The sequence below is a fragment of the Marmota flaviventris genome, chromosome 12, assembly GCF_047511675.1.
Source record: "Marmota flaviventris isolate mMarFla1 chromosome 12, mMarFla1.hap1, whole genome shotgun sequence".
NCBI lineage: Eukaryota > Metazoa > Chordata > Mammalia > Rodentia > Sciuridae > Marmota > Marmota flaviventris.
Window position 1 is genome coordinate 102,874,442 of NC_092509.1, and position 26,721 is coordinate 102,901,162.

General features: G+C 45.0%; 1 protein-coding gene across 1 annotated transcript; it reads left to right on the forward strand.

Moving 5' to 3' along the window:
• The first annotated feature begins 10,313 nt into the window (after window positions 1-10,313).
• On the forward strand, window positions 10,314-26,334 carry Tnfsf4 (TNF superfamily member 4). The gene is made up of 5 exons (XM_071619756.1): window positions 10,314-10,447; window positions 12,083-12,097; window positions 18,264-18,279; window positions 24,261-24,306; window positions 25,727-26,334. Exons 1-5 carry the CDS (start codon window positions 10,314-10,316, stop codon window positions 26,062-26,064), a joined length of 549 nt encoding a protein of 182 aa, XP_071475857.1. The 3' UTR covers window positions 26,065-26,334.
• Window positions 26,335-26,721: the final 387 nt, after the last annotated feature.

The following is a 26,721-nucleotide window of genomic DNA, read 5'->3' on the forward strand; positions in this document are numbered from 1 at the left end:
CTGAGGTCGGTCGGGGGACATGCTCCTGAGCGCTCCTCACCTTGGGCTGTCCCTTATCAAGGTTTCTGCTGCCTGGTTGTGGTGTGTGTGGCTATTTATTTATTTATTTATTTATTTTTACTAATGCAACTAACTTTCCCTGATTGAGGTTGGGGCTTTTCTGCTTTGGTCATTTCAGACCCTGCTGGTGGAATTTTCATATCTCGTCTTTTTTTTTTTTCTGCCTTGCATTTCCTTTTCTTAGGCTCATTTCAGGTTTCAATTAGTAGCCTCCATCCCCCCCCCCCCCGCCCATGGAGAGTACCCCAGAGACCATCGGGTTCTCACTTGGTGAAGTAAACCTAAGACCTAATGCCCTTCTAGTCCTGGCTTTGGAGATGACACAATCCCTTTCATTGAACATTTACATACACTGTGTCAGGCACATTGCCCACCTACTTACTTAACCCTCACCAAACTCTAAACCAGAAACTCCAGTTTCAAGAGGAGAGAAATCAGGGCTTAGAGAGATTAAGTGCTTTGCCAAAGGGTCATGCAGCTTGTCACTGGTGGCCCTGGGATTAGAATTCAGCAATCTTAGCCTCTGTTCTGTTGTGTAAAGGAAAACACATAGAGTGAGCTAGCCAAGTGACCTCAGTTAAGTTACATAAACTCTCGGTGCCTTCAGTAATTCCTCAATTATGGTTGAGACACTTAAGATGAGCTTAAACTCTCTGAGCCTGGAAAACAATTTTGGTGCTCAAACAAAGAGCACGGCATCACAGAGCTCTTGATTTGCAAACTACTTCTCTGCTCCCAGGTGCTTGGTTAATGGCACCCCCTCAGCCCAGTGACCCAGAGCTGCCCTGGATTCCTTCATTTACTGTATCTAACCCGGTAAGTCTTAGTACTCTACCTCCATGGTACTTCTTGAATCTGATACTTTGTCTCCCTCTCTACTCCACACCCTGGAAGTCAGGGCACTGTACTCTTCCTGGACTGAACTAGACTCCCAAGTCACCTTCCTGCCTTTACTCCTATCCCACGGAAGTCATTTTGCCCAACACAAGCCAGAGTCAGCTGGCTTTTCAAAAAGCAAATCTGTTATCACTTCTCTTTAAAATCTCTCCCTATTTGAAGCCTTCCTATAGCTTCCCATAAAGTCCATGGCACCAGGCTCCACTCAGTAGAGGGCCTGGCTACCTGCTGATGCTGTGCGGTCCACTCACTTGCCCCTCACTGTGGGCACCGAGTCAGCCCTTCCCATTGTACCAGAGCCACCTTCTTTTATTCAAGAATCCAAACTTATTTTTACCTTAGGGCTCTTGGACTTGCTGGTGCTGTAACCCAGAAGGTAGTTCCTCCAGTTCTACCCATGGCTGACCCACATGAAGCTTTGCTTAGCAACTCCCACCTCAGCAAGGCCTGGGATGACAGAATCACCAACGGAGGCTCCTTGTCCCTGTCCATAGTGTACACACCCTGTAGGAGTGTGTGTGTGTGTGTGTGTCTGGTGAGGGGGAGAATATTACCACCTAAAAACTCTTAGCTTGGACTGCTACCGCAGAATCCAATATACCGGTGGCTTAAACAACTAACACTTACCTGTCACAGTTCTGGAGACTGGGAAGCACAAGATCAAGTTGTCAGCAGATTTGGTGTCTGGCCAGGGCCCTCTTCCTGGTTTACAGATGGACACCTTCTTGCTGTATCCTTCTATGGCTGAGAGATTCTCATCCTTGTTTCTCTTCTTATAAGGACACTAATCTCACGTGTGGGTCTATCCTGGTGATCCAATCACCCACCAAAGGTCCCCTCTCAAAGTACCATCACATTGGAGATTAGGGCTTCAACGTATGAAAAATTTGGAGCAACACAAAGATTTAGACCAAACATTCAGCACTAAAATTATTTGTCTGTGTACAAGTTTATTGTATGTTTTCTCCAACCGAAATAAGAACTCTAAGAGACCAGAAACCATACCTAGTCTTTAGTAGGGATTAAATAAATAGGTTTTAAGAATGAGTCTTGGCTATTCCCAGCAGTACGCCCTTTGGAACTTCTGGGTCATTAATGAGGCAGGGAGTATAGATCTGTTTCAGGTTTAACCAGGACACCTGGGGAAATCTGTCAATATAGGAACTGCAGGAAGCAGGTCGCAGCAGAGAGTATGGAGAGAAGGCCCAGAGCAACTCCATGAGCCGATTTGCATATAGTGGCAGAGAGTTTGCCTCTGTGTGTGTGTGTGTGTGTGTGTGTGTGTGTGTGTGAGAGAGAGAGAGAGAGAGAGAGAGAGAGAGAGAGAGAGAGAGATTTTTGCAGAAAAGACATGCCTTCAAAGACTTCCAAGCATAGCTTAGGGTGGTGGGAAGGAGAGACCAACAGTGCACAGTGGTACTGAATGGGAAGACAGGAAATACTACCTTCAGAGAGAGAGAGAGAGAGAGAGAGAGAGAGAGAGATTTGCTGAAAAGACATGCCTCCAAAGACTTCCAAGCATAGCTTAGGATGGTGGGAAGGAGAGACCAACAGTGCATAGTGGTACTGAATGGGAAGACAGGAAATACTACCTTCAGAGAGAGAGAGAGAGAGAGAGAAGCAGGCAAGGCTCATTGTCTTTTCTCAGTCTCTGATCATTAGGACAACTTTCTGTAGTTCTTTCTGTGGGGGACAGTGTTTTGGAAGTGATAATGTATTTCTCCCCAGCTATTCCCTGTTATTTTTTCCCAGGCCTCATTTAATCCACTTGTCTATGCTCATTATTTTGGGGGAAGGAAAGGGCGAAGGCCAAACAGATAAAAGGATTGTCCTGACTTGAGTTTCCAAAGCTCAGGCCCCAGAGGAAAGCATGAAAAACTGATGAGTAAGTGGAAGGCTTTCCTGCCACCCAAATAAAACAAAGTTCTCCTGGCCTTAGGGGAAGGGGACCAAGGGGTGGGCTGGGTGCATAGATACAGGTCATCTGAGCACCAGGAGCCCCGTCCCTGCTGGAGCCTGGGGCAGAGGAGGGTTCAGCCATGCCCCAGGTGTGTGTTAAGATGTGAGGTGCTGTTCTGAAAGGAAGAGTCTAGGGTGTCAGGGATCTGCCCTCAGTCTTCATCAACCACTCGACCCTTCTGTCGATGCTTTTGCTCAGTGCTTTTCAAATGTCATGTAGACACAAATTTTTTTAAAATATGAATTCCAATTTGGTAGGCCTGGAGGGGGGCCTTGGATTTCTTTCTTTTTAAATTTGTTTTAGTTATACAGGACAGCAGAATGCATTTATGCACTTTTATGTATCATACATAGATGGGATATAATTTCTCATTTCTGTGTTAGTTTGCTTTTCAAAAAGCAAATCTGTTTAGCAGCATCCCCAGCCTCTACCTACCAGAAACTAGTAGCACCCACCTTCAGTCCAGATAGCCAAAAATGTCCCTAGATATTGTCAGATGACCCCTTGGGGGGATCGACTCTTGGATGACAACCATCAATGTATACTGATTCTAGCTTGTACTCAACTTAGTATATCTTGGAAATAAGGGAAGATGACTGCGTGCTCAGTGTAGATCTGCTGTTACAATTACTAATATTTCAACTAATTGCCCTTTGAAGGTGCATAAAGTTTCATCATATTAGTGTCTCATCAGTTATACAAATGTTAAAACTCATCTTTTGTGCACTTTAAATAGATGCAGTTTATTGGACATAATTATATTTCATTATGATAAAATTTCCTTTTTAAAAAAGAAAATTCTCAACATTTGCTTATGAGTTGAAAATTGTACTTACATATTTTTATGTGTGTGGCCTGAAATTCCATGTGGGCTGAAAGTCTCTGCAAATACGCACTCTGTCGGGCAGCTTCTTGTCACCGTGATCTAAAGACCGGATGAGAGCAACTTAGAGGAGGAAAAGTTTGTTTTGGCTCCCAGTTTCAGAGGGTCAGTCCGTGGTCAGCTGGCTCCATTGCTGTGGACCTGCGGTGAGGCAGGACATCTCGACGAAAGCTGCTCCGTTTATGGCCGCCAGGAAGCAGAGAGAAAGCTTGAAGAGCCAGGGACAATGTGTGTAATTTCCCAAGACCCCCCACCCCCACCCCACCCCGACAGGCACTTCCTTCACCCATGCCCTGCTGGAGCCAGAACTGGACAGGCAGTCAGTGTAGATAGGTAAATCCGGCCAGGGCGGATCAAGGAGGCCAGTTTTGAGTGAGTCCCCCAAGAGAGACTGCCCCCTGAGGGACTGAAGTGTGAATTCCTTCAGAGCCCTTCCCCCCACCCCTTACCAATCCAGAACCACCCCCTGCTCCAACCTGTTGCTGAGGTAACCTGTCCAGGAATGGCCCTCCCTACAGGGAGTATGAAGTTGTTCATGTGTCCTGGGCTGCTCCATCCTGCCCTTCCCCCTCAGCCCACCTGGTTCCCACCTTCTGGCCATCCCACCCAGCACCCCTGGGCCTAGTCACGGACACCTGAAGGAGAGAGACAAGGGGAGAGGACAGGAGGACAAAGGCAGCCTAGGAGATATAAAAGGGCAGAACCCCTCACTTCTTGGGATACTGGGAGACCAGCTATGGCCCCCTTCTCCCTCCAGGGAGAAGTCTATGTTGTCCCTTTTTGAATAAACCCTGCCTTATATGCTTCTCTAGTGTTATACTTCAACATTGAGGGAGCAGAACTCGTCACCAATAACCGGTGGTATCACCGCCTGCCTATAGTTACCACCCAGTAATTCACATTAATTCTTCTATCATGTGGATTAAACCACTGATTAGGTTATAGCTCTCGGAATCTAATCATTTCACATCCTGCATGAACACAGGAGCACTTGGGGGACACCTCATATCCTGACCACCATGCTTGCTGATGGTAGGGTACTTCATGGGCACAGTTCCATACAGAGAAAAATATGTGTGGCTGTTTTGTCCCACTGAGTTTTAGAATCTATCATCATGCCCTAAAATAACTGCTTGTGGTCAATTCAGCTATTTTAAAAAGTACCAAGCAACATGAAGAGTGAAAGGGAAAACCAGCACTGGAGGAAAAGGAGCCGACAAGTGGGGGCTAATGATTCTGAAACACAAGTGGAATATTGCTATAGGGCTCACATTTGCATCTGAACTAATAGTGTGTGCCTGGTTTCAATGAAAAGTACACATTTCAGATTCACAGATCTTTCAAATCTAAGATCAAAGTCCAGCAACCCAGAAACCTCTGTGTTTAATAGTGCCATTTTCAGTATCGTTTAGTGTCTTATTCTTTTCTCATCCTGTAGACTGTGCACTTCAACTTGACATGGCACATCACGATAAAAAAGCTTCCGGTTCTGTGAGAATACAGTGTAGCCCTCCTCGCCTCAGAACCATACAACCCCCGGTGGGAGTCTGAAATAATTCGAAGAGTTATAAAAGATAAAACTTAGTTTAACAAATGTTTTCGACGTGGGTGAAAACAGTCCTTCTTCTCGGGCCCCGGGAAGGCTTCCCATCATAGAAGTGTGACAATGAGGGAGACCTTCAGTGGTCATTTGGGGAGATTCACGAATTTGGTTCTTAATGGAATCTTTTAGAAATACAGCTTCCAAGACCCCACCTCAAACCTAAAGAATTAGATTGTCTAGAGTGGAGGGATTAGGAATGTGAATCTTTCCAAAGCCTTCAGAGTGATCTGAAGATTAACTAGACTCTGGGAACCATGATGCCATCAACCCTGTACCCAAAGGCAGGGTCACCTGATGGTGTTCTTGTGCAGACCCACTAGCTCACAGGCAGCCCTTCATGGAGAAGAGCATGGGTTGTAGGGATCTGATGGCAGAGACAGAGGGTAAGGGTATCTGTGGCTGCATTAGTAGCAGGAAGAACCTGGAATGGAAGGAGATGAGTTGGGAGGGGAAACCTGGGGCTTCATCATGGAGTGATCAAAGTGTGAAGCTCGAGAGTCTCCACGTTGCCCCTTGTGTGACGGAAGCCCTTGACAGGACCATGACCTCATGAGTGGAAGAAGCCTGCCCAAGCAGAATGGATTGGAGACCGGTGAGAACCATGCTGGGGGAATGGTGGGCAGCTTCATTTGAGAGTCAAGTGAGGAATAATAAGAACTCGGAGGAGAGGCAGTAGGAATGACAAAGAGAGGGAACGCGTGGCTGCATCCCAGGGCTGGCTCTTCAAAACGCCACTGACTGGGGGCAGAGAAAAGTCAGGTGGATTCTGGGGTTCTGAGGCCCCCGAGTGGCAAAACATTAACCAGAACAGTGACATTAAGATCAAGAGCAGATTGAGGAGGCAGAGGGCAAAGGAGGTTTCTGACATTTGATAATGTGTTTGTTTCTGTAACTTCCCACATCAGCCCCTCACCTGTCCCCTGGCAGAGCCGATGTAACTCTGTTATGCTCAGAGGTGGCACAAAGACCAGAGAAACGTTTGCTGAATGAAAAGCCACTGTCCATCATCCTCCCTGCTGTTTAGAGCCTCATTATTTCTCACTTACTGCAAGCCCAAGGACAGCCCTAGCTCATGCTGGGGTTTTGTGTGAATTAGAGCAAAGTGCCTCCTCTGGGCCTATGAATTAGGAAAGCCGTGGTCACCTGCAAGGATGCAGCCCTTTTCTTCAGGGCTTGGGAGGCAGAGCGCACCTGTGGGAAGAGAAAGGTGCTGCTTCCTGTAGGGGAAACCTCTCCTGCCGGGACCAAGGGCTGGGAGGGCTCAGCGGTGGGATTTTAGGTGCTCATTCCCTCGGCTGGCACGGAGAGCCCTGGGAGTCTCTCCCAGCTGGCTGCCTGGAACCAACCCTGCCATTTCCGTAGCACTTAGAGGATTTCCCCTTGGGAAATGCAGTCCTACTGTGTCTCCCCAGCTCCGTCAGATCAAGTCCAAAGTCCTTCACTGAGAACAAAAGTCCCTTCAGGACAGCTTCTCAGGGCCACCACTCTCCTTGACATCCTGCTCTCCAGTGCAGTTCCTGACGCCTCCGTACACAGCAAGGTTTGCCCAGACTGCATCTCCTGCCCCTGCCCACTCCCTCCCAACCCCTCCCTCCCAGACTGGGCCTGGTTTTTCCAAGATTTACCTGGTTCACCTCAAGGGAGCTGCCCTGCCTTAATTCTAGTCTAGACTAGCACCTGCCCCTGTGCCCTGTCCCTCCTGCGGGGACACCTGGAACTCAGCACTTTCCAGGCTGTGGATCCTGCCTTCCTGTCTGTGACCTCAAGGATGGAGGATGTGTTTTCTTTACGCCTTTCCCCCAACATTGGGATGTGGGCACCAGGCTTAGTCTTGTTCAGTGGACAAATGACGCCTGGTGCAGATTTTACCAACCAATCAACAAACAAACAAAAACCCCCCAAATATCAAACAGAACAAAACAAGAAAAAGCAAAATGACAAAATCCCCCAAAGCAAAAAAGCCCCCCAAAAAGTTTTTGCTGTCTTTTGAACATGTGGTATTCTGTCTGTTGTCAAAGTTGTTTTTTTTTTTAAATAATTTTATTTTCCATACTTTTCTAGAGGCTTGAAATTATTATTCCCTTAAAAAGTCAATGATCAAATTATCACTTGGCTTATTTGACCTCCTGAGGCTTCATCCCAAGGCTAGTTTGTTCTGGTATATGTATTTGATCTTTTTGAGATGCTTTGAAATATTTGCCCAGAGATTCAGTAACATAGTTGGCCTCTGGGGTTGGAGTTGTGGCTCAGTGCTAGTGCGCTTGCCTCGCATGTGTGAGGAGCTGGGTTTGATCCTGAGTACCACATAGTGATAAATAAATAAAATAAAGGTAGTGTGTCCATCTACAACTAAATCATTATAATCATTTTTTAAATTTCAACTTTGTTTAAAAAAATAAAGAAAAGAAAATACCATTTTTAAGGTAGACGGCTCTGCCCATCTGCCTCAGACTGAAACCCATCAATAGTATCTCTGATGGCGGTTTCATGAGTGTGTTCAAATGCTAGACAGCTCCACGATGAATTCTGGAGTCTTTGCTGGAATTTCCAGCCCTGTTTCTAGTTTTTAAAATGTTTGTATTTTCTCTCTCCTTTCTCACAAGAATGCAAAAAATTGGAGAGAATGTGATTAAAAAGAAGAAGAAGAAGAAGAAGAAGAAGAAGAAGAGAGGAAAAGAAAAAGAAGCAGCTAAATGTACAGTGTCACATATCCAACAGCACTCACTCCAGTGAGCCACCAGGAGCCCAGGGGTGGAGAGGCTCAGCTGGCTGCGCTGGTCCAGCTGTTGCTCCAGTTGACTGCTTTCTTGAGAGAAGGAAATTCACTGTGCTACACAGCTGTCATTGTCTCTAAAGAAAACATGGCATTTGTCAGTTCTTCTTTGAGAAGGGACTATTGTGACAGTGAGAAGGGACGCTGCGGGCGGGGCACAGCTTTGGGTCCTGTACTGTTTGTTTGTTCATCATTTTGGCAGTCACTGGAAGACATTCTCTCTGCCGTTCGTCGCAAATAGTTTTTCCTACTTCTTTTGCATCTGGTCTCTAGTTTCTATTGGTATTTCAGGCTTTGTGGGGGGCGGTTGTGTCTTTTAATCATTTTTTGAAAAATAAATGAGTCAGTAGTTACTGATTCTAATGCTTGTTTGTAACTTAGCTATGATGCAAGACGTGGGCTTTGCACACTGATTTTCCTTTCGACTTTGGTCTTTGTACCCTGTATTTTGCACATACTTTGTTCACGGGGATAACTATTACAAAGCAGCTTAGATGGAAGTTGGTTTCTAGTTTGGGCCTGGCATCTTGATACAGTGACTTAGTTACCTATTTTTCAGCTAAAACCTTGAACTTCTGAAGACTGAAATGTTCTCCAAATAAATGCAAGGTATGATTATTGTAGTGAAGGTATTTAGTCATTTTAATTGATTCATACTGCAGTAAATTACTTTGCATTTCTTTTAAAAATTATTTGTTTTTTAGTTGTAGTTGGACCCAATACCTTTGTTTTATTTATTTATTTTTATGTGTTGCTGAGGATAGAACCCAGGGCCTTGCACGTACTAGGTGAGTGCTCTACCACTGAGCCACAATCTCAGCCCCTACTTTAAATTTCTTGCAAACTGTCTCTCTTTTTAATATGCCTCATATCCATTTTTGGTAAAAATAAGTTACATATAACATATTTCCAATAACCAAAAATTACTCTCTCCCTTCTTTCTATAAATATCTGCTGGATACTCCATAGAGAGCTCAGAGGAACGTATTTTTCCATGGAAGGAAGGCAGAATTTGGCCTTAAATAGGTCCTGCCCAATATCCCTGAGTTGTCCAGTACAGCATTGGGCCCAAATTACATACTCAGCAAATATTTACCAATATGACATAATTTTATTGCTTATTTCATTTCACTGTTTACTTTAGCGATAAAGGCTAAGAGGAGTCTATTGCTAGGATATTTTTACTTTCCAAGTTCTGAGTCTAGCCATAGCCTAAAAAATGAAATAACCTTGAAGGGTAATTTGAATCTATACTTTTGTTCCCTCATGCAAAAATGACATATGGGAAATACAAAGTGGAGGGAGGGAAAAAACCCAGGATATGCTTCTGCTTCTTTTCTGGTATGCAAAAAATTAACTGTGTCTATTGAATTTGCCTGAAAGGACATAGTAAGAAAAAAAAAATGACAGGATCATCCAACACAGTATCTGACACCACATAGATGCTCAATAAATACTGACTTCTTTATTTTAATGTATTGGTCTCCTTAACTGAAGGGTCTTACTCCTTCATTTCTATATGATCCACCTTCCTATTTTCTTTGTTGTCTTTTTCATTTCAAGAATGTTCTGTGGGTGCTTTTTCTCTGAATCCCTAAAATGGGCTCAGTGTTCTGTTACATAATAGAGAGAAGTATCTTAGCCTAACATTTTCCTTAAGTCTTTCACATGATTTAAGACACCGCGAGGAAGGGATCTGTGAGCTCCTGTATCAATGGATGATGATCTTTATCTTTACCAAGTGACCCACAAATTGGTAACTAGTGCAATGAGAAATTAAGAAAATGGCACACTTCTATGACTGTCATTTCACAGTCACTCAAATCAGAACTGGAATGCCACAAAAACAGCTCCCTGTTAGCCCTGAGGAAAAAAAAAAAGAAAGAAAGAAAGTAAAGGGGAAATTCAGATTAGTCACAAAGAAGTTCCCCCGCCTGCTTGCAAAGTTGCAAAGTTAAAGCTGAGCGAGTCCGCTCTGCTCTTTCAATCGCCTTTCCTCTCTGGCCCCGGGACCGGGGTCTATCTTCTGAGTGACAGCTTTCTGTGGTCTTCTTCTCCTCCCTGGTGGGGAAGGCGCCAGTCTTCCCCCAGCTCCTCTTGGCCACATCTGCATCCTCCCTGCTTCCAGATTGTGGAGATGGAAGGGGTTCAACCCCTGGATGAGAATGTAGGAAACACACTACGGTCAAGATGCCAGAGGAACAAGCTATTGCTGGTGGCCTTTGTGGCCCAGGGGCTGGGGCTGTTCCTGTGCCTCACCTTCATCTGCCTGTACCGCCCTGCTCCTCAGGTAAGATGCGCCACCAGGCGTTTTTCCCCTTCGGCTCTGCTGGTGGCAGCTGCAGTAGCAGCAGTTACTTGGAAATAATCTGATGCCAAAATTGTTGTGTCCCCTCACCACCAAGTGATCGTAAGGTGTGGTCAGACACCCCCTGTCTCTCCTTTCCTTCCTTCCTTTTAGCGGTGGCAGGGGCAGGGCACAGTGGAGATGGGGCAGAGGCACCACTTCTAGGTTTTTTCCTTTCTCTGCAGTGCAAGGATCCTAGTCTTCCTGCATGAGCTGTCACTTTGAAGCTGAGTCACTGATTTCCACACTTGGTTTATCCATCCTGATAAAAATGTGTCTGATGAGGGAATTGATGTAAAAAGAAAGAAGAAAGAGACCAGTTCTACTTTTCTATCATAGTCATAAATTCTGCAGGCACTCAAACGATTTGCTTTTTAAAACATGCTGAAGGTATCCAGATTAAGTTCTTTTAAACAGCTGACCTTGCATTTTAAGGGCAGCAACGCATGCATGCATGTGTGTTTGCCTGTATGCCCACACATTCATCCCAAAGATCGGATCCAGGGTTGTTCCTCCCAGTCTGTCTCTGCCCGTCTACCTACGCTGTGCGGAGACATGGCTTCATCTTTTCCCACTTGGGGCAACACATCATGCAGTGGGGGTCCTCAGCATCCTCCTCACTTGACACCTTCTTCCATTTCCCCCGCTCTTTACTCTCATTCCATGCTCCCCTTGGGTCACATCATTTTTTTTTCTTATTTATTTATTCAGATATACAGATATTATTAGGTCTTCAAGAGTGTTCTTCATGGCAGGTGTGAAGCCTAGAGCTTCCCCAGCTTCCTTTGTGGGGCTGGTCTGACAATTCTTATTTCCCTGGATGGTGGCTTTGGGTTGCGAAAGTCTTCCCGGTGAAGGGCAGGCAATAGGAATCTTTTCTTATCTATTTGGCTTATTAGTGCATTATAGTTATATGTGACAGTGAGGGACCTGCATGTTGATGGCCATGTCAGAGACTGGCTGCCACATTACAGCAGGACGAGTAGTCCCAGCAAATGCCCGGGCTTGTCTCTGCCCACAGGAAACGGGGATTTTCAGTGGTCGGTGGGAGCATGTGAGCCGATGACTGCTGAGCCACAGGGAGGGCTCGTGACTTCAAATTCTAGAATTGGGGCTGGTGTGACACAGCCAGCACACCTGTTCTCCCCCCACCCCACCCCACCCCACATTCACTTCTCTGTGCACAGCCCTCGGGGTGAAATCAAAGTAGGTGCTCTGGGGAGAGAGTGTGTCCACGGCAGGGCACCCAAGACACAGACCGGAATCAGGCTCTTCTGAGAAGAAAGCAAACAGAGTAGCTAAAAATAGAACCGCTGAGTGCATTCACCAGGTCTGGGAGCCCCGCGTGCTTTTTAAACCACCGCAGAGCTGTGCGCTTCCTTACTCTGTGGCATGGGGAAGACAGGACGTGTGGCCCAGGCAAGGCTGGCCAGTTGTACCAGGGCTCTAGGCAGGGGACATCAAGGTGAAGCATACCTGTCTAGCCTGCTGGGTCTGGGGCCACCTGGAACTGTCAGCGCCCTGGGAACCCTGAGAAGAAGAGAGGCCCCTTTTACAAGCCACTCAGCAGCTCTGTGTCAGAACTGGGAAGCAGACTGACAGCTGGTTTCCAGGCCACTGGGTCTCAGGTGAGCAGCGGTGTGAGAGAAGTAGCTCCCGTAGTCCTGGGGTAGAAATGGAAGCAACTACGTAGGTGGTATGAGTTGTTCGCTCAAGAAACAGGATCCCATATATTCTGGATAGAGATTTTTTTTTACCCTTTTTTTCGCTCAGATATTTGAAATTCTTCACGTAACATTGACTTAAATTTCTTCTTCCATTTTTCTAGCTAGACTGTTTTAGTTAGTGTGATTTATTTATTTTTATTTTATTTTTTAAAACTGTTAAAGGACCTGGAACGGCACAATGAGTTCTTACGTTTAATCTCATATACGTCGGCATGGGGAGGAGAGCGTAGACAGGTTGTGTGGGTTTTGCCTGGAACTTGTTGGAATAGTGTTGGTGGCAGCAGCAATGGCTGCTGGGGCGGGGGGAAGGGGGGAGGAGAGAGAGAGAGAGAGAGTTGTAGAGTAGCCCTAAGAAAAGTGTTACAGACTGATAACCTTTTAAAGCCCCACATGGATGTCTGGCCTTCTGGCTGGGAGCCGGGTAGGTGGTGGTGGGATGCAGACCACACCTCTCTTTCCTGAGACACACTGCTCCAGGGGTGTGCCATGTGCACTGGAGGCCAACTGAGGCTGAAATGCTCCTCATTCACCCAGTTAAACTGGATCTCTTCTTCAGTTGCAGGAGAAAAATATTTGGAAAACAATCGTACTTTCCCCCTGATTTCTTTTATTTGATTTTTAGCCTTAGAAAATCATTGCCTACATGCATGGCTCTGTAGAAACACAGACACAGCTTCTAACTCCACTTGGCAGTCACCCTCCCCTTCAATCAACTTTATTTAGCGATCCGTTTCTCATCTCTGGGTTAAATTTTATTTACACACATGAAAAGCAGAACTTGTTGTTTTTGAGATGCCGGAACAAAGATCCCTCTTGCCTTACCCACTCCTCACAGCTCACTTCCCTTTTGGGGCCTTGATCTTCTCACCTGTAGCAGAGGAAGTAGGGCTGGAAGATCAGTAAGACCTCTGTCAGCTCAATATCCTGAGTATGTTGATTACATTCATAGAATGGGCGTGAGAATTTGAGAAATACAAAGCTTGAGTTAACAGATTTTTGTGTCTGAGCTTAGAGATTTCCTGGCTCTTAGGAAGGGACTGGGGAAAATAAAATCAGCAGGAATACACTTTTCTACACTTAATTTATATTCCCTGTACTTATCTAAATAGCCTATTCTGAGTTAGCTAAATACCTGGTTTAGAAAGAAGAAATAAGTGAAGGCCCTAGAGGAAGACCCACAAGTTATAAAACTGAATGCTCTGTCACCAAAACAATCACACATTGGAGATCATACTGGGGCTGCCACTTAAAGGTCAGGCTTCTAGTCTTACCTGGAACTTCAGCTGGGGTCGGGGCAGAAAAAAAGCTGGCCTATGAGAAGCTTTGGTGAATTTTGTCTGAGTGTTCCAGGGATGATGTAGCTTGCCTCTTCAAATATTTGTCACTTTTCAAAGTTCATTTCAAGTGCAGGTACATTTAGTTATAATTCCTTAGCAAATTCCACTGTCAAAGGTCGACAGTCTTATCATTTGTTTCTGCTGGAGAAACAGAAGCAGAGGTTCTTGAACATAAGTCAGACAGTTCTGAATCAGTCAGAGTCAGAATTAAAATTCACAGTTTCTTAATGAAGTTTCAGGCTATAACTTCCACCTTTCTTTGTATCATTTAAGAAGAGAAGGAAGAATTTCCCTTAAAAACCGTGTCTCAGATTAGCTCAGTTTAAATAGCTGCATGTAATCTAACATTTTTTTTTTTAGAAAACCTTTTTTAGGACAGACATGTAAATGAAATAATTTCGAATGTAAATTTAATTTGCTCTTCATAAGCAGCTCTTTGAGAATTAAAAAAAAAAACAAACCAAAAAACCCAGAAGTGGCAAGCTGATTCATCATAAAGTATTTTGAGATTCCTAAGGGAGGTATTAATGAAAAGGCACAGAATCATTAGCTATCTGAGTAGGTATTAGACATAGTCTATTTACAGATAAAACAAACAAACAAACAAAAAACCCCCCCAGAAACCCAGAGAGGGTAGGTGAATTGATCATGATCACTAAACTAGTTAATTAACCCAAACTCCTCACTCCAGTGCTAGGGTTCCTCCTATTACTATTTAAGGTATCTTTTCTCAAACTCATCCCACCAACTGTTCACTTGTACCAGGTGCTGTTTGAGGCTTTGGAGACAAACTCATCGGAGAAGGTTTTTGAACTCTTTGACTGGATAGTTAAGATTCAAGTTGGGGCCAAGAGTGTCAGACATCTGGAGACATACTCAAGGGACAACGGGAAGAATAGAGGAGGGAGGAGGGACCCACCCAGGACCACTGGGGGTAGAGGATGCTTCAGCTGATGTTGGAAGGAGGAGCAGAAGTCCGCAGGTGAGAGGCACAGGGTGGGCAGGCAGGAGGCTGCAGGCTTTCTAGGCAGGAGCAGCAAGTTGCTGAGAATGGCCTACCCATTCGGAATCTCGTGAATCGCCCTAAGTGAACGCACTTTATTCTCTTCTATACCAAAGAAAATGTAGGAACAATTACGAAAATCCTTGCTTCTCCAAATTTTGCTTCTTTCATGTGGTCCCCTTACTGGCAAATATAGAAAGTGAGTCTGATGTCTTCTGGCACTAGGGGGCACCACAGTAAAACAAACCATCCTGCGTGTTAGGGCCGGCCTGCCTTCTCCTGGAATTGAGACAAAAACTGTTTTCTCAGGAAGTCAAGTGCTCATCTGTGTCGAGGAGGGTGAAAAACTCCAGGGGGACTAGTAGTGCTCACTGTTTACAAGGTGACGGTATTTTCTAAAATTTAGATGTTCTGACCCAAGTACTCAAAACAGGATGGAATCATTTGGATGGGGATTATGCTGGAGAGTGTCACAGGGGGACACACCACAGAGGAGAATTGGGAAGTGAGCAAAGAGGCTCTTGGTTCTGATCTAGGGATGTCATCTTCCTCTTCTCTGCTTTGACCTCACCCCTGGCTACTGGTACCGAGCAGACCCACCCTGCCAAGGGGCCGGCCCCTGTCCTTCCAGTTCTGTTTCTGTTAACTGCCTTTGTGCCCTTCGCTGTCAGAGGGCCTGCAGCTTCCCCCCATTTGGGGACTCTTCATTTATGGAAAATGACCATTAATCCTTTGGAGTGTGTGGTTACAGTGTTGTTATTACTATTAAATGAGAGACAGAAGAACAAAGATGACCCAAACCTGAGTTGGGAAGGGGCAAGGTTATTTCCCCACAGTCACAGATGAAGCTCAGGGTGGAGCTGGACTGAAACTGAACTCTCCACCGTGCCATGCCTTCTATTCTGTTTGTAGTTCCCCGTGCTTTTGAGAGCCACATCTTTTCAAATGAAGAGACTAAAACACTTTCTTACGTAAAAATACAAAACACCTCAGATTTAGGGAGAGTCATGGAGTGTAACAGAGTACACTGGACCAGGACCCAGAAGACTCTTGTTCATTCCAGACTTTTAGCTTTGAGTCCCTGGGTGAAGTCCCTAACACCAGCCAGTTTAATGATTTCCAGCCCTGGAATGTGGCTGCTGTGAGCTTTGGGAATGCCAAGGTGGTTGTCACGGTCCTCATGCTGGGGTTATGAGGTTCAGTGACTGGTTGAAAGTGGTCCAGAGATCTAAAATCACACACTTGGAGCACCCGGGCCTGGCAGATTCCGTTACCCTTCACTTTAATATTTCCTGCAATTCTCCAAGGACTTGGCTGCCAAATCCAGCAGAAAATTGTATTTACAAGAGATATGTGATCGGGTTCACAGTGCTATAAACACTGAGGATCTGGTTGGCATAACTAAAAATTTTTTTTTTCAGTAGAAGTTTCATTTGGAAATGCACGGTAGGTGTGTTGATCCGTATACATTTATCTAGCTCTGGTGACATACAAGCACTATTTAAGAAAACATGCTGGCTGACAGAAAGAGTCCCTCTTTAATTCTTCCCTTGCTTATTTAATAAGAACTTGAGGATGGGAAACCTTCAGTCCTTAAATCCTGTATCTTATAGGTGCAGATTGAGGGCTGCTGGGAGCTTAAGTGACGTATGCTTGGCACTGGGCTTCCCTGCAGGCAGCCGGAGCCAGAGCCTAGAAAGCCAAAGAAGCCGTGAAGATCAGGAGGGCCTGACAATGGTATTACAAAAGGTTGTAAAGAGACACTTAAAAGTCACCAAATAAATTTTAAGACCCTTGTTGAGTTATAAATTGTAAAATGTCTTTTATTATTTAGTAATATAAAATGTATTTTGAATTATGTGCGTTGAGTGCTTAATGATTTTAGTTTCCAAGCCCCTACTGGCATTGATCTAGCCCTTGTTCTGGCCTAAAGAGGGCTGGTTCTCAAAGCTCTTCTGGGGTGGGGTGGGGTGGGGTGGGGGCGTGGGGGGCAGGGCCTGGAGGCTGAGCAGCGTGACTCGGGCACTCCTTGCAGTGACAGCTACTCATGTTGGCAGAGCTTTTCCCACTTCTGTCCTCACTTCTTTATTTTGACCGTGGAGGAAGAGAGGCAGATATTTGTTTGCTGTCTTATGCTGGGAAAGTTTAAAGCATAGAGACTTGACTAGGTTTACACAGACTGGGTCAGGGTTAGAAATCAAGGCCAGGTCTAAACTCCTTGATCATGACTCCATAACTCTGAGCTTTAAGGATGTTGGTTGGCTCTTTTAAAGATTCATTTTCTTTAAGTAAATAAACAAATAAATAAATAAATTCTTTTTTTTCCCTGACATTGTTGCTTTTGAAGAAAAATAGAGAATTTATGCAATATCACAAAAGGAAAAAAGACTCTTTTTAAATAGGGATTTAAATGTACTTATACAAATGTCAGTAACATGATTAATGAAGCTTTAACAATTACATATACCTTATAGCATATTTTTATAAAATGATTGAAGTGTGCCTATGTTTGCTTTCATCTTTTTCTTTTTTTTAAACAGAAAGGGGATTGTATTATACGGGTCTCTACTTACTTTAATGGGGTAGTATGATTATTACATTGTATACAAATACCTACTCAACCATGCAGTGATTTCCTATGGCTTCTGTAAAAATCATCACAGTGTGTGGGACTTAACACAGTAGCTCTCTCACAGCATGGGAGGGTAGAAATCCAAATCCAAGTGTTGGAAGGGCCACACCCCCTCACTGTCCTGGGGAAGAACCCTTCTTCCCAGCCTCTGTTGTTTGACTTGCAGCTGCAGCACCCCAAGCTCTACGCCATCCTCCATGGATTTCTCCCCTGTGTGGACCCTGTGTGTCCGCTCCTCTTCTCTTGGGGATACTAGTCAGGTTGGACTTAGGATCCACCCTGACTCCCAACCTCATATTTTAATCAGCTTTTTTGCTGCTGTAACCAAAAGACCTGACAAGAACAATTAGCAGAGGAAGAGGTTTTTTGGGGGACTTATGGTTTTCAAGGTCTCAGTCCATAGATGGCCAACTCCATTGCTCTTGGCCTGCCTGAGGTGAGGCAGAACATCATGGCAGAAGAGTGTGGTGAAGGAAAGAAGCTCAGGACTTGATAATGAGGAAGCAGAGAGGCTGTTCCACTCACCAGAGACCAAATATGTATTCCAAAGCCATGCTCCCAATGACCTGCCTCCTCCAGCCACACCCCACCTGCCCGCAGTTACCACTCAGTCAATCCTCATCAGGGGACTCTGGCTTTCATGTCCCGATCATCTCACCTCCATACCTTCTTGCATTGTCTCACACATGAGCTTTGGGGATATAGCTAATTCCTAAACCATAACATTGACTAATTACATTCATAAATATTCTATTTTCAAATAAGGTCACATTCTGAATTCTAGGTGGACCTGGATTCTGGGGACACTAGCCCACTGAAAGTCATTCATTCATGTACTTCTTCAACAAAGTTTGGATCATCAGTCACGAGTCAGGCACGGAGAACACAGAGAGGACGCTAGATGGGGTCATCTTGTCCTGCCAGAGTTTGTACCTTTGGGGGAAAAGGAGGCAGTTAAATAAGCAGTAGGAGGAGTGGGGATAAGCGCTGGCAGGCAAGTAGGGCAGAGTTCTTCAGTGACAAGTCTCATCGAAGCTCCAGCCAGCTCCAACACCCAGTGTCTCAACTGCAGGTCGGTGAGCACCCTTCCTCTGGCCCTCGGCCTTGGGCTTCTCTTCCCTTAATTACTGGAGAGCTTTAGCTTGAACTGCTGTGGCCATCCTGACCACCACCACCCTCTCATCCCGCGGCTCTGCTGTGATAACTCTGCTAGCCACGGTCTTGATCTATGTCAGAGCATGCCTGGGGGCCACGTGCTTCACTGCACACACCACTAGGCATGACCTCCATGTTCTGCAGCTGTCCCAGGAGCCACCTGGGAGGAGGGCCTGCGGTTCGTGTCATGCAGAGGTCGGTTGTGTTGAAGAGATCTTCTGTTCGGTCTCTTGAGATTTATCTTTTGAATATGGGATTTGCCTAATTTCTGAGTTGGAAATGTCCTTGGGTACTTTAACTGGAGAGTGGATGGGGATGTTGGAACTGAGCAGGGAAGGGACTTGTTCTAGGTCACTAACAGAACCCAGGACTCCCTCCTGTCAGCCCAATGCCCCGTCCGCCCTCAGAACTTGCCTTCTTCTTTTTTTTTAAGAGAGAGAGAGAGAGAATTTTTTTAATATTTATTTTTTAGTTTTCGGTGGACACATCTTTATTTTATTTTATGTGATGCTGAGGTTCGAATCCAGCGCCTGGCGCATGCCAGGCGAGCGCGCAACCGCTTGAGCCACATCCCCAGCCCGAGCTTGCCTTCTTAAGGTGAGAATTTCTCCTTTCATAATGCAATGAGATGGGGAATGAGTGATCTCAAGTAGAAAGGTATTGACTATAATAACTCTGTCCCCCCTCCGTGTACTTGAAGATAAATAGGACAGTTTCAAAAACCCTGCCAGACATTATGTGATCCTGCAGTCCCTGGCTAAATTCCCCAGTGGTCGGCAAATGCTTATTTACCGAGTGTCATCACGTTTGAAGTGTGGTAGGAGGTGTGCTAATACAGTGGGCACACTGGAAACCTGCCCTTCATTTCCTAGACACTAAGCTGGTGTGAGCCTTGATCCATGAGGTGAGGAAGGGGAGGCTCAGGAACGTTTTGGTGAACTTCAGGGACTTCCCTGGTCAAGGTGGAGTGGGAAACTCAGGTATAAGAAAATCTTCCCTTGGGCTGAGGATGTGGCTCAAGCGGTAGTGCGCTCGCCTGGCATGCGTGCGGCCTGGGTTCGATCCTCAGCACCACATACAAAGATGTTGTGTCCGCCGAAAACTAAAAAATAAATATTGAAAAATTAAAAAAAAAAAAAAGAAAATCTTCCCTTAGGTATTAGGTCAATCACATAATTTTGCAGAGATTTATGTTACAAGGATGTCTTTGAATGATTTTGATATTTATCAGAATATCTGTTCTCACTCTTGGGAACTGTCATTTGTCAAGTATCAGGGATAATGAAACCATGGTTCATGTGCCTGAGAGAGGAGGAATGTCTCTCTGAGGGGAGACACGTGTAGCTATTACTCAGACTTGAGAGAGAGGGAAATGGTGGGAGCAGGTTATTAGTATGTCACCCAACCTGTCTGTGTGTGTGTGGGGGGGGGGGGGACAAAGGTGGAGGTTAAAGGTGAAGCTGCAGGGAAAGGTGGCGGCAGTGATGGTCAGGGGTAGGCATGGAGACAGGCGGCTTTGGATGGCAATTAACATGGCTTCTCTGTGGGCTTATCCCACTAAACTGCTGGTTCAGCAAGGTCTTCAAAGCCACATATCTTTGTCTCTAAAAGTGTAACTTTGGGGATAGTTTTACTTGAATATGGAAGACTCCTTGATCAAAGAACTTCTCTTCCTTTCTCTGGGTGGGGTTCTGAACTTCCTCCATCCAAAGTGGGACCCGTCCCTTTGTTACAGGCTGTTTTGTGGAGTGTCCACTACATCCACCAGGATGGGAGTCTATGCTCTCATCCTGGTGAGAGTGGAAAGCTCCACTTTCCTCTTTGGAGGAACCTTGAGACATATCTGCAAGCCTGTGGGGTAGTGTTTTTATGACCTCCCAGGTCTCCTCTGATTAAACACAAAACCCAAGGAGAGGGTAGGAACTGGTCCATCCCAGGGGAGGTGGTGGGGTAGGGTGAAGAGCCACTGTTTCCTCCACTGTCCTCTGCTGACTCACACCTCAACCCCTCTCCCCCAGGATATTGACATGGTGGCCTGGTAACAGGGTGAAGCAGAGCCCACTTCCTGGTTTCATATTTGATGGCATCCCTCTACCAGACAAATGACAAATGAGTATAAGATCGACAGCCCCAAGCCACATCCTAGTGAGTCAGACTCGGAGGCTCACACTCTCAAAGATGAGCTCTTTAAACAAATTATCACTTTCTTGTGAATAGAGTAGAGGCTGCTAGATAAATACTGACACCAGACTCTTCCATCTAGCTTCTCGGACAGCCCAGCATTCACAGCACCGAGGAGCCAGGAAGGGTCTACTTGTGACTCTTCTCTCACCAGCTTACAGTGGTTTACACTTTTCATGAGCTTGCTGCCCCTTGCCAGGACAATAATGCCTAATCAGAGCCCAAGTCATGATTTTGCTAACCTCAACTATACAGAAAAAGCTGGGACTGGTTGAGGAACACTTCTGGATATTCTGAAATAACAGGTGGCATTTCTTAACTCCTTACAACATTCCATGCCAGGTGCTGGGCATTCACATATTTGAAGCTCATTTAATCTTCATGACAATCTTCTGAGACAATGGATCTTTACTGTTTCTATTTTGCAGATGAAGAAAGTAAAAATCGGCAAGGTAAATACAGTTTTCCCCAGGTCACACAGATAATATGTTCAGAAGGAGAGATGAAACTTATCCTAGGTAGTGATACTATAAGTCAATAGAGTGACTTTTTTTCTTTAACATTACGGTCCACTCTTGGGGTTGTGCTTTCTGTATTCTGGGAGTTTGGGTGTATGACATATACCCTTCATTATAGTTTCATACAGAATGAAATCTGCCTTAAAAATCCCTATGCTCTACCCATTTGTGCCTCCCTAGCTCCTAACCCTGGGAAACCAGGGATCTTTTAGTTTCCATAGTTTTGTGTTTTACAGAATGGCATATCCTTGGAATCATACAGTATACAGCCTTCTCAGATTGGCTTCTTTCACACAGTGATACAGATTTAAGATTCCTCCATGTCTTTCATGGCCTGAAAGCTCATTTCTTTCTAGTGCTGAAAATAACATTTCTTTCTCTGACTGTTCCAGTTTATCCATTCACTTATTTTTTAAAAAAAATTTTTTAAAGCTGTAGATGGACACAATGGCTTTATTTTGTTTATTTATTTTTATGTGGTGCTGAGGATCCAACCCAGTGCCTCATGGATACTAGGCAAGCACTCTTATCACTGAGCTACAATGTCAGCCCTATCCATTCACTTACTGAAGGACATCTTGGCTATATCCAAGTTTTGACAGTTATGAACAAAGCTTCTATAAACATCTGTATGAATAAGGTGATTTTAAATACTTGGTATGGGAATACAGATACCAAAAAACAAGGATTTGATGTAGGTCTGCAGGTGTTAGATTTTGATGAGCAGAGATAGGTGAAAAGATTGTTTTGGAAGAGAGAACAAGATAGCAAGTATTTTTTCAATGTTTATCATGAGCCAGGCAATCTGCTGGATATAAGTCATTCTAATTAAACCTAACAGTGATCTCCTAGAACATTCCAGTAATGGCATTATGACTTTTTTCCCATATGTGAAAGCCAATGCTAAGAAATGGTGTATATCTTTTCCAAATTTCAAAGCTACAGAAGTCATAATTGAAGTGGATTTGACTCTACTGCATACACTCTTTGTCCTACTCCACTGGGCTCTCTATCCAAGGGCAAGGAGATCAGAGTGACTCAGTGGCTTGATCATAAGACTCAGAAAGCTCATAAGACAAGGAGACTGGAGCCAGGCTGCAAAGGGCGCTGACTTGAGCAGTGTGTGGTGACTATGGGTAGTGGGACCACCAGTGTGTGCAGGTCACAGAGAGAGATGGAGGATGTGCAGGGAGGAAGGGGAGGGAGCTCCTTTTTCTACCTTACAACTTGTCTGAACTGTTGGTTTTGATGCTTTTAGAGGCTTCTGAGAATATGCAAATGGCTACCCCTTGGTGACCTTCTCAGGAGAGGGAACAGGATGTCTGAGTCTGGAGTTCCAGTAGATCAACCCAAGGGGGGCAGTCACACGTGCTTTCCTTGCGGCCTCTTCAGCTTCTCAGTCCCCAACGATATCCTTTTGGTCACTAGCACCGCGTAACATCAGGGCACTTCAAACAGCTGGGAAATTTCTTTGGTTTTCAAGAACCTTTAGGAGACTTTTGCAATGTCCATTAAAAAAAAAAAATCACAAGGGCTTTGAGATCAGACAGCTTGGAGTAAATTTGTGAATGAGGAAGTTTCATGTTTTTTTAAATTAAAATTGACATAGAATTGCAACTTTTAAAATTGGTGCCCACAATCTTCTAGTGATCTTTAAAGATGACAAACTGACACCTATAAGCCTTATAAAACTAGCCTAGAATGACCCAGGACCTGCCCTGAACCCAGGTGCTGCCTGCTGAGCCTCATGTTCCTTGTGCCACAGGCCGCTTCTGACCCTAACACATGGCCATGCACCTGGCACACACTAGGCAGAGAGCAGCGCGGGCGTTTATTTACCCAGGGAGCACTGTGTGGGCACAAAGGAGTCACAACAGCACACAGAGGGGAGGGAGCCAAAGACTCCCACTTCCACCATGTCAGCCGCTCTCTCCACAGCTTAGTATTGAAGGAAAACTCGTGCGGAGGCTCAGTGCCTGTTGGTTTCAGCTGGGGGAGGCATGTGATTGTGCTTAAAGGGAAGTTCCTCATCTGTGCGGGGAGTCCCCACTGGAATCCTCTCAACTGGGCTGTAGTCTGCCAGGAGAGTGGGAAGCAGGGATTCCACTGCCCAGGGCATGAAAACAAATGTCTCCCACACCTTCGATCAGGACATCCTGCCAGAAATAACCTTGTGGGAAGAGCTGCTGTCTTGGCAGGACAACAGGCCTTCTTTTTCCTCTTCTAGTAGGAAATACAACCATATGGTACGAAATTTAGGAAGGAAAAAAAAATAGACCAGGAAGAGCAAGGGTCCCTACTACCCCTGGCCTCAGGCTTCCAGTTCCCTTCTCCAGAGGGAACATTTGCCACCAGTTTCTCCTACATTTTTCCAGATACCTTCAATGCCCATAGAAGTGATATTACTCTTCCGTCGCACATGGCACTATACTTCCTGTATGATTCTGTCCTTTGACAGTTTCACTTAACAGACTTTTGATTTGCTCCCTATTGAGCTTTTGTTTTTTAACCACCAAATGACTGTGGACATTTACTCCATCTACCAAGCTTCCTCTTCTCATGGTTTCACTTGTTTTCTTGCCACTGAGGGTGGATATGGTTCACATTAGGTTTTTCACTGTGTTGAAGAAAAGGAAAAGATGCAATGTTTAAAAAAATAAAAGCTATATTTAATTCTATTGAACTCTAAAGGATTAAAATAGATTTTATTGCCTGTGTCCCCTGCAAACACCATGTGCTGATTCCTGTGTTATAGTGGAAGAAAAGCACACAAGAAGTTTCCAGAACTTGCACCCAGCAGGTTCTGGGAATCTGTGGTCATGATGGATTGATTGGTCACAGACTTCTCCATGAGGAACTCTCTATGAATGGGTTTCTTAACAAGAGAACTAGTAAGTGTACTGTTATCTAAAAGGGGAAGTTGGGGCCCCAGTGAGCCAAAACAGTGCACCAGAGAGGAGCTTGGCAGAAAGGAGAACAGACCTCAAAGGCTGGCATGAAAGAGCAGAGTGACCCTGGCTTATCTTAAGAAATGCTATAGAAAAGCAAGAGACAGGCAGAAAATCCAACTCTGAGTCTTTGTTAAGCCTTTCCCTCCACAGGCTCCTGGGTTTCCGTTTCATTTGGCTCTGATGCCTTTTTCACGCCCCCCTAAAATATATCCTTTTTCATCCCTTAGGTGCAGTATCCTTCATTTCAAAGTATTAGAATACAATTTAATGGTAAGTATTGTCAAAAGTTTAACTGATCCATATTTTTGAAAGGATCTTCTCTTTAGCCTCTTAATTTCCTCACAAGATCTATCCTTTTCCTTGGGGAAGTGTGACATCCCAGGATTGTTGGGACCTGAATATGATTTTCATTAGGGACACAGAGGTGCATAGGAAGCAGGGAGGAGTGGTCGGCCACCACATCCATACTTGTCTCTGTACTTCACGGGCCTCACTTTATCCTCCAGGGACGCTTGAGGGTGAATAATTCTCATGCTTCAGCTAAGGAGACAGAGGCTTTACCTTTTACAAGTCTGTCTGACCTTAGGACACATCATCTGCTGGCTCTGTTCTGGGACAAGATTTTACCTTAATGAGAGTTGGGGAAGGCCCTGATATTTTGACTATCAGGAGAGCACCATGATTACAGTCAACCCCCACTGGTTTCTATATTAATTCATTGGCTTGTTAAGTTCTCTGAGGCTGAAGGGAAGTACCTTTTGCTCTCTATAAGTGGTGTTTATTTTCAATTCAAAGTATGCCCCTTGGGACTGATATAAGGCAAGAATTACCAAGTTGTGGCCAGCAGTGGAGACATGTTTTTTCCCATCACTAAAGAACATCCTCCAGAATAGGTGTCCACGATGTAGTTGCTTGGCCATTCATCATGCTGTTGGGCTGATGTGGAATAAAACAAATTTAGGCTCTTTGGTTTGCACTTAGAATTGCCCCATACACAAACTACCAAAGCTTCTCCTGCTCCTGTTCCTCCTCCTTCTCCTCCTTTTCTTTCTTGTATGGCAACAACTCTTCCCAAGTCACCTTCCAGGAAGAATTAGCAATAGAGGGGGAAGGGAGAAGCAAGTCGGAGTCCTGGAGCTCTTCAACCTGCACTGGCTTCCTGTGCTTAGCTGCAGACTAACCTCACTGGCTGCTTAATACCGTCAGTAAGTCTGATGCCCACAGGCAGTGGGGAGAGGCTAGGAAACTATTAAAAGCAATTACTTTGAGTGAAGCTAGGAAGAGGTGTGCAGGACCAAGGCCAGGGGCACCACTGCCACTCTGTGCTATAGTCTGTCCCCTGAGCAAGCAAGGAAGAACTGAAGCTGCCAACTCCATGCAGTTTTGAAAAATCTGGGAAACCTTAAAGCCACCTTTTCTGCAGTAGGTCAGCCATGACAATTTCTATAATCCCTCAACTCAGGAATCCCAGCCCCATCTGAGACTCTCTCTGCAACTGGGATTAGCTCTGCCTCTACTTGCATTCCACAGGGGAAGGGGATTCCAACCCATGGGTAGAAACACAGTGCTTGCTTCCACTCTTTAAAAATATCTGTCTTCCTTCACTTTCTCTTCACTTGATTTTAGTTGTATTGGAAGGTTGTTGCCTAATGTAGTACTTAAGTATCTCTATTTTTTATTCTAGCCCTGCCCTTTTCAGGGTGTGAGAAGAAATTTTTCCGCATTATACCAGAAAAGGCTGAGACCATGAAGGTGGAAAACAGCTCAATCATTATCAACTGTGATGGGTTTTATCTCATCTCCCTGAAGGGCTACTTCTCCCAGGAGGTCAATGTCAGCCTTTACTTTCGGAAGGGTCACAATCCAATCTCCATCCAGAGCACCAACAAGAAGGTCAACTTCATCACAGTGGTCTCTTTGGCTTTCAAAGACAAGGTGTACCTGAACCTGAGTGCTCACAATACCTCCTGCCTCCCAGTGAATGGTGGGGAATTGATTCTCATCCACCAAAATCCTGGTGGATTCTGTGCCCACTGAGGATCTGATGGCCATACCCCAAACCAGGCACCAGCACGAACACCAAGCTGGGGGTGGCAGGACACTGATTCTTCCTTGTGAGTGGAGTTCTTCATGCTCGGCCACACGGGATGTGAGCAGAAGCAGATCCTGCCCTACCCCCTCACTCAGGGATATTTAAAATGTACTGTGTGTACCCCATTAACCTTATTTATCCCTCATCTTCAAATCACCCAACTCATCCCCCACGATTGCCTTCAGCCCACTAGGAACTTTTGTGAAAATCAAAAACCAAATGCTTCTAACAGACAGATTGGTCAGGCAACTGTTTAAATAAACTTTAGTCACTGAAAAAGGCACTTGGCTACAATTTGCTGGAAATTTGAGATGTGTATGGCATTGTCAAAATGAAGAGGAGCCAAGAGAGGGTTATGAGTCTGCAAAAAAGTGGTGTTCACCAATCCCTGGGAATCAAAATGAACTCTCCAGCATTCAACTGATGGCCGTTTGCATACTACTTATATCCCTCTTCCTTGGTGGGGTTCAAGAGGGACTTGAAGACAACTGTCTAAGAAATACCATGTACTCTGGGACTTTTTTTCATTACCACTTAGCTTTTCCAACTTCCAGACATATGTAATAGAAATCTCCCTTCCCAAGATCCATCTTGGGAATACT

Bases quoted from the DNA above. Each gene is read 5' to 3' on its own strand.
- Tnfsf4 (XM_071619756.1), top strand. From the start codon at position 10,314: ATGGAAGGGGTTCAACCCCTGGATGAGAATGTAGGAAACACACTACGG. The intron at 24,307-25,726 runs GTCAAAAGTTTA...TGCCCTTTTCAG, and splicing joins ACAATTTAATGGTAAGTATT to GGTGTGAGAAGAAATTTTTC.